At 38.2% G+C, this 14,888-nt stretch overlaps 1 protein-coding gene across 1 annotated transcript in view; it reads right to left on the bottom strand.

Annotated features, from left to right (window-relative positions):
* Positions 1-14,888, bottom strand: part of CCT6B (chaperonin containing TCP1 subunit 6B) — a 39,489-nt gene that overhangs the window by 22,232 nt on the left and 2,369 nt on the right. The window contains exons 2-4 of the mRNA XM_017534175.2: positions 14,325-14,531; positions 10,096-10,269; positions 7,495-7,598 (exon numbers count right to left, since the gene is read on the bottom strand). Coding sequence (XP_017389664.1) covers positions 7,495-7,598; positions 10,096-10,269; positions 14,325-14,531 — 485 coding nt within the window. The remainder of the gene's footprint in view (positions 1-7,494; positions 7,599-10,095; positions 10,270-14,324; positions 14,532-14,888) is intronic.

The following is a 14,888-nucleotide window of genomic DNA, read 5'->3' as shown; positions in this document are numbered from 1 at the left end:
AAAAAAAAAAAAAAAAAAAAAAAAAAGATTAAAGGGAGATAAATCCACAAAGATGGGGGAAAAAAAAACAGTGAAAAAAGGATGAAACTATCAAAGAACAGAATACCTCTTCTCCACCCAGGGATCACAACTCCTCACCATCAAGGGAACAAAAAAAGACAGAATGAATCTGACGAATTGACAGAAGCAAGCTTCAGAAGGCGGGTAATAACAAACTTCTCTGAGTTAAAAGACCATGTTCTAACCTAATGCAAAGAAACTAAGAACATTGAAAAAAGGTTAGATGAAATGCTAACTAGAATAACCAGCTTAGAGAAGAATATAAACAACTTGATGGAGCTGAAAAACACAGCACGAGAACTTGACAAGGCATACACAAGTTTCAACAGCCAAATCAATCAAGCAGAAGAAAAGATATCAGAGATAGAAGATCAAATTAATGAAATAAAATGAGAACGCAAGATTAGACAAAAAAGAGTGAAAAGAAATGAACAAAGCCTCCAAGAACTATGGGATTATGTCAAAAAACCTAATCTACACTTAATCAGTGTAACTGAATGTGACGGGGATAACAAATCCAAGCTGGAAAACACTCTTCAAGATATTATCCAAGAGAACTTTCCCAACCTAACAAGGCAGGCCAACATTCAAATCCAGGAAATACAGAGAACACCACAAAGATATTCCTCAAGAAGAGCAACTCCAAGGCACATAGTTGTCAGATTCACCAGGGTTGAAATGAAGGAAAAAATCCTAAGGGCAGCCAGAGAGAATGGTCGAGTCACCCACAAAGTAAAGACTATCAGACTCACAGCAGATCTCGGCAGAAGCCCTGCACGTTAGAAGGGAGTGGGGGCCAATATTCAACAACCTTAAAGAAAAGAACTTTCAACCCAGAATTTCATATCCAGCCAAACTAAGCTTCATAAGTGAAGGAGAAATAAAATTCTTTACAGACAAGCAATTGCCGAGAGATTTCGTCGCCACAAGACCTGCCTTACAGGAGCTGCTGAAGGAAGTACTAAACAGGGAAAGGAACAACTAGTACCAGCCACTGCAAAAATCTACCAAATGGTAAAGGATAACGACGCAATGAAGGAGCCATACCAATTCACGGGCAAAAAAAACAGCCAGTAACAAAATGGCAGGATCAAATTCAAACATAACAATATTAACGTTGAATGTAAGTGGCCTAAACGCCCCAATCAAAAGATGCAGACTGGCAAACTGGATAAAAAGTCAAGACCCATTGGTGTGCTGTATTCGGGAGGCCTATCTCACATGCAAAGACTCACATAGACTCAAAATAAAGGGATGGAAGAAGATTTACCAAGCAAACGGAGAGCAAAAAAAAAGCAGGGGTAGCAATCCTAGTCTCTGATAATACAGACTTTAAACCAACAAAGATCAAAAGAGACAAAGAAGGGCATTATATAATGGTAAAAGGATCAATGCAACAAGAAGAGCTAACTATCCTAAATATTTATGCACCCAATGCAGGAGCACCCAGATACATAAAGCAAGTTCTTAAAGACCTACAAAGAGACTTAGACTCCCACATAATAATAGTGGGAGACTTTAACATTCCACTGACAATATTGGACAGATCAACAAGACAGGAAGTCAACAAGGATATCCAGGACTTAAACACAGATTTGGAACAAGCGGACCTAACAGACATTTATAAAACACTCCACCCCAAATCCACAGAATACACATTCTTCTCAGCACCACATTGCACTTACTCCAAAATTGACCACATAATTGGAAGTAAATCACTCCTCAGCAAATGTAAAAGAGTGAAAATCATAACAGTCTCTCAGACCACAACACAATCAAATTAGAACTCAGGATTAAGAAAAGCACTTAAAACCATACAATCACATGGAAACTGAACAACTTGTTCCTGAATGACAAATGGATAAACAATGAAATGAAGGAAGAAATAAAAATTTTCTTTGAAACCAAAGAGAATGAGGACACAGTGTACCAGATCCTATGGGACACATTTAAAGCAGTGTCTAGAGGGAAATTTATAGCAATAAATGCCCACATGAGAAACAAGGAAAGATCTAAAATCAATACCCTATCATCAAAATTGAAAGAATTAGAGGAGCAAGATCAAAAAAACTCAAAAGCAAGCAGAAGACAAGAAATAACTAAGATCAGAGCAGAACTGAAGGAGATAGAGACACAAAAAAACTTCAAAAAATCAATAAAACCAGGAGCTGGTTTTTTGAAAAGATCAACAAAATAGACAGACTGCTAGTAGATTAACAAAAAAAGAAAAGAGAGAAGAATCAAATAGATGCAAGAAAAAACAGTAAAGGGGAGATCACCACCGATTCCTCGGAAATACAAACTACCATCAGAGATTACTACAAACAACTCTATGCACATAAACCAGAAAATCTGGAAGAAATGGATAAATTCCTGGACACTTGCAGACTCCCAAGACTAAGCCCAGAAGAAGCTGAAACCCTGAAAAGACCAATAACAAGGTCTGAAGTCGAGGCAGCAATTAATAGCCTACCAACCAAAAAAAGCCAGGTCCAGACGGATTCACAGCTGAATTCTACCAGACATACAAAGAGGAGCTGGTACCATTCCTGTTGAAACTATTCCAAACAATACAAAAAGAGAGAATCCTCCCTAACTCTTTCTATGAAGCCAACATCAACCTGATACCAAAATCTGGCAGAAACACAACTAAAAAAGAAAACTAAAGGGCAATATCCATCATGAACACTGATGCAAAAATCTTCAATAAAATACTGGCAAATCAAATCCAACAGCACATTAAAAAGCTTATCCACCACTATCATGTAGGCTTCATCCTGGGGATGCAAGGCTGGTTCAACATACACAAATCTACCAATGTAATTCATCATATAAACAGAACCAAAGACAAAAACCACATGATTATCTCAACAGATGCAGAGAAGGCCTTCAACAAAATTCAATAGCCCTTTATACTAAAAACTCTCAATAAACTAGGTATCAATGGAACATATCTCAAAACAATAAAAGCTATTCACAACAAATCCACAGCCAATATCATATGGAATGGGCAAAAATTAAAAGCATTCCCTTTAAAAACTGTCACTAGACAAGGATGCCCTCTCTCACCACTCCTAATTCAATATAGTATTGGAAGTTCTATCCAGAGCAATTAGGCAAGAAAAAGAAATAAAGGGCATTCAATTAGGAAAAGAAGAAGGCAAATTGTCCCTATTTGCAGATGACATGATCATATATTTAGAAGACCCCATCATCTCAGCCCAAAACCTCCTTAAGCTGATAAGCAACTTCAGCAAAGTCTCAGGATACAAAATCATTGTGCAGAAATCACAAGCATTCATATACACCAATAACAGACAAACAGAGAGCCAAATCGTGAGCAAACTCCCATTTAGAATTGCTACAAAGAGAATAAAATACCTAGGAATACAACTAACAAAGGAGGTAAAAGATCTCTTCAAGGAGAACTACAAACCACTGCTCAAGGAAATAAGAGAGGACACAAACAGATGGAAAAGCATTCCACGCTCATGGTTAGGAAGAATCAATATTGTGAAAATGGCCATACTGCCCAAAGTAATTTATAAATTCAAGGCTATCCCCATCAAGCTACCATTGACCTTCTTCACAGAACTGGAAAAAACCACTTTAAACTTCATATGGAACCGAAAGAGAGCTGGCATAACCAAGACAATCCTAAGCAAAAAAGGCAAAGCTGGAGGCATCACACTACCTGACTTCAAACTATACTACAAGGCTACAGTAATCAAAACAGCATGGTACTGGTACCAAAACAGAGATATAGACCAACAGAACAGAACAGAGGCCTCAGAAGCAACATCACACATCTACAACCATCTGATCTTTGACAAACCTGACAAAAATAAGCAATGGAGAAAGGATTCCCTGTTTAGTAAATGGTGTTGGGAAAACTGGCTAGCCATAGGCAGGAAGCTGAAGCTGGATCCCTTCCTTACACCTTATACAAAAATTAACTCCAGATGGATTAAAGATTTAAACATAAGAACTAACACCATTAAACCCTAGAAGAAAACCTAGGCAAAACCATTCAGGACATAGGCACAGGCAAGGACTTCATGACTAAAACACCAAAAGCAATGGCAACAAAAGCCAAAATAGACAAATGGGACCTAATTAAACTTAAGAGCTTCTGCACAGCAAAAGAAACAATCATTAGAGTAAACCGGCAAGCAACAGAATGGGAAAAAATTTTCACAATCTACCCACCAGACAAAGGGCTAATATCCAGAATCTACAAAGAACTAAAGCAGATTTACAAGAAAAAAACAAACAAACCCATTTAAAAGTGGGCAAGGAATATGAACAGCCACTTTTCAAAAGAAGAAAATATGTGGTCAACAAACATATGAAAAAATGTTCATCATCACTGGTCATTAGAGAAATGCAAATCAAAACCGCATTGAGATACCATCTCACACCAGTTAGAATGGCGATCATGAAAAAACCTGGAGACAACAGATGCTGGAGAGGATGTGGAGAAAAAGGAACACTTTTACACTGTCAGTGGGAGTGTAAATTAGTTCAACCATTGTGGAAGACAGTGTGGCGATTCCTCAAGGATCTAGAAATAGAAATTCCATTTGACCCAGCAATCCCATTACTGGGTATATACCCAAAGGATTATAAATTGTTCTGTCATAAAGACACATGCACACATATGTTCATTGCAGTGCTGTTTACAATAGCAAAGACCTGGAACCAATCCAAATGCCCATTGATGACAGACTAGACAAAAAAAAATGTGGCACATATACACCATGGAATACTATGCAGCCATAAAAAACAATGAGTTCGTGTCCTTTGTAGAGACATGGATGAACCAAGAAACCATCATTCTTAGCAAACTGACACAAGAACAGAAAACCGAACACTGCATGTTTTCACTCATAGGCGGATGATAAACAATGAGAACACTTGGGCATGGGGATGGGAAAAACACTCACAGGGCTAGGCAGTGGGGTGGAGGGGAGACAGCGGTGGGGGCGGGGAAGGATGGGGAGGGATAACACCAGGAGAAACGCCTGATATAGGAGACTGGGGTGGGGCGGGGGGGGGGGGGAGGGGGGGGGGGGGGGGGGGGGGGGGGGGGGGGGGGGGGGGGGGGGGGGGGGGGGTGGGGCAGGGGATGGAGACAGCAAACCACCATGGCATGTACGTACCTATACAACAATCCTGCAGGATGCAGGATTTGCACATGTACCCCAGAGCCCAAATACAATTTAAAAAAAGAAAACCATATGCATCTAATAAGATTGTCTCAAGATGTATAAAGCAAAACTCTCAAAACTAAAGTAAAATATAAACAGGTACACAATAATATTGAAAGATATTAATACATTTCTCTCAGTAATTGACAGAATAAGCAGTTAAAACATCAATAAGGATATAGAAGTTCTAAACAACAGGGTTAACAGGATACCTTGATCTTAATGGACATATATATAAAATTGTACCTACTAACTGCAGCATACATTTTTTTCAAGTACATGAAACATTAGCATAACAAAAATTGACTATGCACTGAGCCAGAAAGCAAGTATCAATACATTTCAAAGGAGCAAAATCTCATAGAACATATTCTCTGACCATAATGTAATTAAGCTAGGTATCGGTGATAACTAAAATTTTCCTATGTATTTTGAAGAAACACACTTCTAGTAGAAATCAGAAAATATTTTAAACTGAAGAAAAATTATGAAATTGTGTAGCAAAACTTGAAGGATGCAGCTAACTAGTACTTTGAGAAAAAGTTAAGATCTTAAGTACTGTATTACAAAAGCAGGAGATTGAAAATTAATAACCTAAGTAGCTACTGTAATACAACAGAAGCAGCAAAGAAGTCTCCACAAAATTCCAAAAAAAGTAAATTAAATAATAAAGAGAAAGACACGATGAAACAAAAACAAACAAACCTCTGGGAACAAATTACCAAAAAAGGAAAGGAGGGCATAAAAAACACCAGAAAAAAAATAGTGATACCACTATAGATCCTGCAAATAGGATCCTCATAAAAATGTATGCCCAAAAGGATATTTATCAACATTTTATACCAAAAATTTCAGAGTTAAACAAAATGGATAAACATTACTTACCAAAATGATTCACAAAATAAGTAGAAAACCTAACTAGTCCTATAGCCATTAAGAAAATCGCATGAATAATCAAAAATCTTCCCATAAAAACTCTTCAAGACAAATCATCAGACTTCTCCAAAATAATTATCAAGGTGAAAAACAATGAGAGGAAGAAAGAACCTACAAATTAACAGAGACTTAAAAGAGTTATCACTTAAGTGCAGTATACAGACTGTGTGTAGATGTTAATCCAAACAAAATTGAAAAAAATCTGAGACAACAATTAGACTATGTGATGGTATTAATGAGTTATCAATTTTTAAGGTGTGATAATGTTTTGTGGATATATTAGGTAAAAGCAGGGGGTTTGTGTTTAATGGATTATATGATATTTACAGGTGGTATATGATGTCTGGATGTGCTTCAAAATAATCCAAGGTGGGAGGGGGAAAGAAGGAGGGGTATGGTTGAAAAGATTGGTTTATATATTGGAAATTGATAAAGATAGCTAACAGGTATGTGGAAGTTCCCTATTCTGTTCTCTCTACATATGTTTACAATTTTGTATAATAGAAAGTTTTTTTTTTTTTTTTGAGACGGAGTTTCGCTCTTGTTACCCAGGCTGGAGTGCAATGGCGCAATCTCGGTCACCGCAACCTCCGCCTCCTGGGTTCAGGCAATTCTCCTGCCTCAGCCTCCTGAGTAGCTGGGATTACAGGCACGCACCACCATGCCCAGCTAATTTTTTGTAGTTTTAGTAGAGACGGGGTTTCACCATGTTGACCAGGATGGTCTTGATCTCTTGACCTCGTGATCCACCCGCCTCAGCCTCCCAAAGTACTGGGATTACAGGCGTGAGCCACCGCGCCCGGCTAATAGAAAGTTTTAAAAGAGTAAATCCAAAACCAACAAGGTACTCCATAATCTGGCCCCTCTTCCCTCATCTCCTCGTCTGTGCTCCAGGCACACTGTAATACCCCAGTCACACTTCTGCCTCAGGACCTTTTCAGGGGTCATTCCTTCTGCTTAGAACCCTCCTGTTCCAGATGTGCATATGTGGCTAGCTCCCTTGTTTCTTCAGACATCTCTTAGCTCTCTAGGTTCTTATCAGAGTGGCCTTCCCTGTCCACTATAAAATCACACACATGATTTTTTTTCCCATTTCAATTAGAAACATAAGCTTCTGAGGGAAAGAAATTCTGTTCCATTTACTCTTAATTCCTATCACCTAGAACAGTGACTTAACACATGTTGAATGAATATATTTACGTTGAATAAAAGTAAGTAATGAATTTAATAAAAGAATAAAAAACAAATATTCTAGAACCTATATGTTGTCAAGGTTTATGTAATTTACTTCGTATCTGTTTCTAATTTATGCTTCATCTCCACGATTTCTACCATGAAGAGATCAATAGGGTAACCTGGTCTTCTAACAGCCAAAACAGAATCCACCACAGCCTGAAAGAGAAGTGAAAGAGAACAGTAAGTTATTTGGACTACTAAAATAAACCAATGGCCCAAACAATCTATCACCAGGCTAAGGACATAAAAGCCTTCAGGATTCAAAACACAGGGCAAGACCAATATGTGCCACTTTATTGCGGACACGAATAATAACCAACGCCAACAGGCACTTTAGAGTCTAGAGAAACTTCGGAGATCATCAGGTCCAAACCTTTTATTTCACAGGTAAGGCAATTGAGATAAGACCTTAAGAAGTTACAGTTTTAAAATATGATCTAACAGCTATTAACAGGGCCAGGACTAGAATTCAGGGCTCCTTAACTGCCAAGTTAACTCTTTCTATCATACGAAGATTATCCAAACTTTTCCACCAAAGGACACCTTAATGGAAAAGAAGGAAATGTAATCTAAGGTAATAGCTCCAGTATGCTGCCTATAATAGCAGAAAATTTTAAAGTCTCATGTTTCATCATGAAAAGCTTTCATGTCACCCCATAATGTGTTTAGCTCAACATGAAAATAATGTTTTCCCCAAAAATTGTAAAGTAAAATTGACACTCCAGAAAGATATGTCTCATTTATTCTGTCACATATGACCAGGGATATACAATTTAAGAAGCATAGCACATCACATCTTATTGCTTAGCTCAGAAAATGATATAAAAATGATAAATTACTGCAGAAATTAAGAGCTAAGTTATAAGTACCCTAAAATATACATAAAGAAGAAATATACTATCTTAGAAAGATTTACCTGAGGTGACATATTTGATTTTAAAGCCAAATAATGAATTTAAAAAGGCCATTGGACGTGAGAATATTAGTGTTTCTGCAACTCCAAAACAGAATGGGTGCCCTAGTAGCATGAAGATTCTGGGCCATTTGAGTACCCTAACAGCAGAAAACACAGCAGAGCCTTTCTTCTGACTCTGCTCATCAAGAAATTGCCCGATCTTAATCTGTTGGTTTTTTTTAATGGTAAGAATTGACCAGAAACAACTCAGGTATTCCGGTACATTTGGCACTTGTAGTTCTCAAAGTAAATTATTAAGATAGTATTCTGCTTTGCATGTCAATGTCTTGTGAGTTTGTTTCCTCTGAATTTATCATTCCTGGGAAACAAATATATTCAAGTTTCAGAAACTACAAAGCTGAGAAACAATAATGATACCAAATCATTGCCACCTGTCAAAAGCCTTCCAAAATATCCAGCCAATCTTATCTTTGTATAAAATACATTTTTTTCTTGAGACAAAGTTTCACTCTGTCACCAGACTGGAGTGCAGTGGCATGACCTCAGCTCACTACAACTTCCCAGTCCTGAAGCAATTCTCCTGCCTTAGCCTCCCAAGTAGCTGGGATTACAGGTGCCCGCCACCATGCCCAGTGGCATGACCTCAGCTCACTACAACTTCCCAGTCCTGAAGCAATTCTCCTGCCTTAGCCTCCCAAGTAGCTGGGATTACAGGTGCCCGTCACCATGCCCAGTGGCATGACCTCAGCTCACTACAACTTCCCAGTCCTGAAGCAATTCTCCTGCCTTAGCCTCCCAAGTAGCTGGGATTACAGGTGCCCGCCACCATGCCCAGCTAATTTTTGTATTTTTAGAAGAGACAGGATTTCATCAGGTTGGCCAGGCTGGTCTCAAACTCCTGACCTCAGGTGATCTGCCCACCTTGGCCTCCCAAAGAGCTGGGATTACAAGTGTGAGCCACCGTACCCGGCCTATATAACACATATTCTACCTTTAGAAATAAACAAAACACTGGCAGGATGTGGTGGCTCACGCCTGTAATCTCAGCACTTTGGGAGGCCAAAGCAATTGGATCCTTTGAGGTCAGGAGTTTGAGACAAGTTTGGTTAACATATTGACATTCCATCTCTACTAAAAATACAGAAATTAGCCAGGCGTGGTGGTACGTGCCTGTAATTCCAGCTACTCGGGAGGCTGAGGTAAGGAGAACTGCTTGAACCCGGGAGACAGAGGTTACAATGAGCCGAGATTGCACCACTGCCCTCCAGCCTGGGTGACAGAGTGAAACTCTGTCTCAAAAATAAACAAATAAATAAAAGAAATAAACAAAACAAACATACATTTCCAAGATGTGAATATTAATATATTAATATATCCTATCACTCCCATTTCATTATATGGGTAACCTTATCTACAAGGTACGCTGCTAAAACAACTATCTCATGTGTTACCTCACATAGTAAAACATGGACCTCTAGCTTTAAAAAGACCAGCCAAACCTTTCCCAACTTTCAAGTCACGTTTTTAAAAAGGCCTAGTATGACACTGCTGAAAATTACAAATACTGTTCTGACCACTCAAATCTAGTCTATAGGTAAGCCTATACAATAACTGTCTGCCTTCCATATTTTATGTCTAAAAAACCACATGCAATACTTGATTATCTTACAGAAAAAAGAAAAATATCACCATGCGTTAGGCTATACTTGTCCTGAATGCAAAAGTTTAATAACATACCTCTGTTAACACATCAGCCAGTTTAGCATGAACTTTAGTTCGTAATGATGTTCTAGCTACATCTAAGAGGATTTTTCTTTTCATCTCCTTTGTCACTTTAACTTCCTCCAAAACTTCAAGTGCTTTTATCTTTGCAGTTTCAAATCCTTCGGCTATTATTCTAGGGTGCAGGCCCTGTTACATCAACATAAAATTATAAATTATAAAATAAGTCATCCAATGTAAAAGTAACCATCCTGTCTGATTAATATATTATGTCCAAAAAAGTAACTCCCATTAATGCCATGAAATATAAGTGTATGTAATTTGTAAGTCATTTTAGTGCTTCATACTTGAAATGATCTCAAATGTACAGTAAAGCTGCAAGTCTAGTACAAAAAATTACAAAAGTCCTTTTCATTTCCAGAAATTCTGACTGCATTGTTGTTATGTGGTGCCCTTCTGAATGGGTACACAAAAAATGATACTTTTCAATGCAGAGGAAAAGAACCATCATTGCATTGGGAAAAAGTGGCAGACAGAACACTGTGGTATCTACCACTTCACCAAGTGATCAAAGTTAACATCACAATAATGAGACAGACAGGCATCACATGCCTCCTGATATGATGCATTCAGTAGAACACAACACTTCTGTGGTACTCCTGCCCACAATCTATAACCTGAGTTTACTTGAGAAAACAGGCACATCCAAATTGAGGGACTTTCTACAAAATAACTGGCTGGTACTCCTAAAAGTAGCAATATCATGAAGCATAAAAGGTAGCTCAGGAACTAGTCTAGCTTAAAAGATACTAAAGGAACATGACAACTGAATGCAATGCATGAACTTAGATCTTTTTTTTCTATAAAGAACACCATTAGTACAAGTGGTGAAATTTGAATAGAATGCAAATTAGATAATAGTCATGTATCAATGTGTTGATGTTATTATGAATTTCCTGGTTTTTATAACTATACTGCAATTATATAATTCGCTAGTTTTAATAAATGCACACTGAAATATTTAGATCACGTCTGCAACATACAGTTTAGAAAAGAATATGTACACTGATATTAAGGAAGAGAACAGGGCAGGCAGGGAATGAGAGAAAAATACTTGAAGAATCTGGGTAAAAAGTAAACAGGAATTCTTTGTAGTATGCTTGCAACTTTTCTATAGGTCTAAAATTATGACAAAATTTGATAATAGTATTTTTTGTTCCATAAAATAATACACAAACTTTGTGAAAGCTAGCACTTGGTTTAATTCATTCCCTTACTTCTTTTCTTTACTACAATAATCTTTAAAAGTTGGCACTGAATATCTGTGCTGGACATTTAATCCTCTAGCCACACTATGAAGTGGATATTATTTTTCCTATTTCACAGATGAGGAGACCAAGGGTTAAAGGATAATGTAATTTGCTTTAGATCACCAAGATAATAAGGAGTGAAACCAGGGTTTAAACCCATGAGACCTGACTCTAGAGCCTGTGTTATTAACCATTTTCAAAAATGTCTTCAAGCTAGGGCCTCACAATCTGCCATCCAGACTATTATGAAAACCTCTCATCTAGACTCCCTTAAAACCATCCCCCAAATATTTAACATGCCAATCTGGGCCAGGCGTGGTGGCTCACACCTGTAATCCCAGCACTTTGGGAGGCTGAGGCGAGTGGACCATGAGGTCAGGAGTTCGAGACCAGCCTGGCCAGCACAGTGAAACCCTGTCTCTACTAAAAAAATAAAATAAAATAAAAAATTAGCCAGACATGGTGACACGCCTGTAATCTCAGCTACTCAGGAGGCTGAGGCAGGAGAATTGCTTGAACCCAGGAGGTGGAGTGAGCCGAGATTGTGCCACTGCACTCCAGCCTGTGAGATGGACAGTAAGACTCCATCGCAAAAAGAAAAAAAGAAAAATGCCAATCTGACCATATTAGTCATTAGTATGTTGCTATGTTTGGTCTGTAATACCACAAGATGAAGTGTAAGCTTCTTGGTTAGCAAACTACACGCCCTCTGTGATCTGGCTCCCACTTCCCTCTCTAGCCTCTTCACTACTGTTCACATCACTTGAAATTCCAGCAACACCAAAATGCTTGTAGCTTCATACAACACCATGTTGCTTGTCTTCTCTGTGGCTTTGCTTATTTTGTTCCTTCTGCCTGGAAAGCCATTCTCCTCACCCTTTGCTCTTTTGTCTGGTTCATTCCTCCTCATCCTGAAGATTTAGCCCAGGCCTTCCTTCCTCCAGAGAGTTCTTCCTACTTCATGCTGGTTTAGGATGTCCCTCCAGCCTCAGTGATTCTATCATATACTGTGTCCAGCCCTATCACTGTATGGCCACAGGGTTTCATAATGTCTGTTAGCAACTCATCCTTGCCAGACTCCTTTCTTCCTAACCCCACTCTAATTCGGTTTGGGTATCCCTCTCCCACCTGTGCTTTGGAGAAAGCTGATCTTATCACCAGCTGAAGGAGTGGATCTTGATTAGTCTAAGTCAATTCCCTAAAAATTGTTATTGGCTTGGGATGGACATAATACTAAAGTTGGCCCAATCTTACTAAACAAAGGACTTATGAATGGCTTTCTCTTGCACTCTGCCTAATTTCCTCTGACAGTCTTCCTTCCCTCCCCTCCCCTTCTTTCCTCCCTCCCTCCCTCTCTCTCTCTCTGTCTCTCTGAGACTGGGTCTCACTCTGTCACCTAGTCACCCAGGCTGAAGTACAGTGGTGCAATCATGGTTTACTGCAGCCTCCACCTCCTGGGTTCAGGTGATCCTCCTGCCTCAGCCTCCTGAGTAGCTAGCACCACACATGGCATACCACCAAGCCTAATTTTTTTTTTTTTTATTATTTCTAAAAACAGGGTCTCACTATGTTTCCCAGGCTGGTCTCAAATTCCTAGGCTAAAGTGATCCTCCTGCCTCAGCCTCCTGAGTAGCTAGCACCACACATGGCATACCACCAAGCCTAATTTTTTTTTTTTTTATTATTTCTAAAAACAGGGTCTCACTATGTTTCCCAGGCTGGTCTCAAATTCCTAGGCTAAAGTGATCCTCCTGCCTCAGCCTCCCAAAGTGCTGGGATTACAAGCAGCCAGTCTTACTTTCAAGACAGAAATAATCTAAGGATGAAAGAGTGCTGTGAGTGGAAGAGTTAAGAGACAAAGGACCTGTGTACTCAATGACTGAATTTTGTTATCACACAACCTGACGGTCTGTCTTATCTCTCAATTATCTATTATGGGAGATAATCATTTCCTTATTGTTTGAGTTTTAGTCAAGTTGCTTACAGCCAAAAGCATCTTAAGTTGCAAGTACTGAATTAACAGAAAATTCCTAATACTAAACAAACACAAAGAATCATTTTGACCAGGTTATACTTTGCTGAAATGGTCCCTGAGAGAGAGAAAAACTTCAGATATTTCATTAGAGAAAAGTGATAAAATAATGCCAAGGAAAGAATACAGATTGAATAAAGGCACAGAAGTAGAAATGTACATGATGTTTTCAGAGGTGAATGGAGGCATCTGGCTGAAGTAGATGATTTAATAAAGAAAAATGAAACTAGAAAGGGAGGTAAATTCACAAAAAGGAAAACCTTCAATAATTTTTCTCCAGTTGTTTTATAAAGGTAAATAATTTGGTTTCAACTTTATGGCATTTTTTTCTTAATTACCCATGAATACATGGGTGATTTTTTACTTTTTTATGTATTTTAAATATTTCATTTTTAAAAGAGGTATATAATTCCAATAAAAGGCATTATTTTGGCCAAAAAAGTTCATTATTATTTCCATTTATCATTGGCCAAGAATATGTTAATTAAAATTAACTGTCTAGGCCAGGCACAGTGGCTCACAGCTGTAATCCCAGCACTCTGGACGATCAAGGCAGGTGGATCACCTGAGGTCAGGAGCTCGAGACCAGCCTGGCCACCATGGTGAAACCCCATCTCTAATAAAAATATAAAAATTAGCTGGGCATGGTGGCACATGTCTTTAATCCCAGCTATTTGGGAGGCTGAAGCAGGGGAATCACTTGAACCTGTAAGGCGGAGGTTACAATGAGCTGAGATCCTGCCACTTCACTCTAGCCTGGGCGACAGAGCTAGACTCCATCTATAAATAAATAAATAAATAAATAAATAAATAATTAACTGTCTAAAACTCAACCATTTTATTAGTTAAAAAAACAACCTGCCATTCAAAAAGAACATATGAATTCTGTGAAATTCTAATACCTCAGAAATGTACAGATCAGCTTGTTTTAATAACTCTCCAATAATTAGAACATTTGAAGTAGTACCATCTCCTGTGACATCATCCTGAGCTGTTGCTACTTTTGCTATCAAGGAAGCTGTTGGATGTTGAATTTGCTGGAAAAAGCAAGCAACAGATTTAAAAAGAGAGGATGAGATAAGGAAGTAGGCCACCAAAAACAAGATAACCTAGGGGTCAGCAGTAAAATTAAAAAATGAAATAAGCTTCATTCTACAAGTTTACAAGTTTTGTATTATCAATACCTAAATGTCAAGTCCAAAATTTTTAAAGTGTGAGGTAATGAAGTCTGAACATTTCATAAATCTTTGCTTCAGAATGTAATGACATTTCTAAAATAAGATTAAATCCTTCAATCTCAAAATGAATACATTTATTAAACTTGCAAAGGATATTTTTATTTTTCTGTGATTACAAAGAACATAAGGCAGTGCCTTTAAAAGATGTTATTAATTTATAAGTATACTCAAGCTATTACATGCACTATACAAAGACATGGAAACAGCAAAAAAACAAAAAAAAAAAAA

This window comes from Cebus imitator, unplaced genomic scaffold (genome assembly GCF_001604975.1).
Source record: "Cebus imitator isolate Cc_AM_T3 unplaced genomic scaffold, Cebus_imitator-1.0 Scaffold85, whole genome shotgun sequence".
Lineage (NCBI taxonomy): Eukaryota > Metazoa > Chordata > Mammalia > Primates > Cebidae > Cebus > Cebus imitator.
Note: the sequence above shows the minus strand (reverse complement) of the source record. Positions and strands in the feature narration are given on the sequence as shown.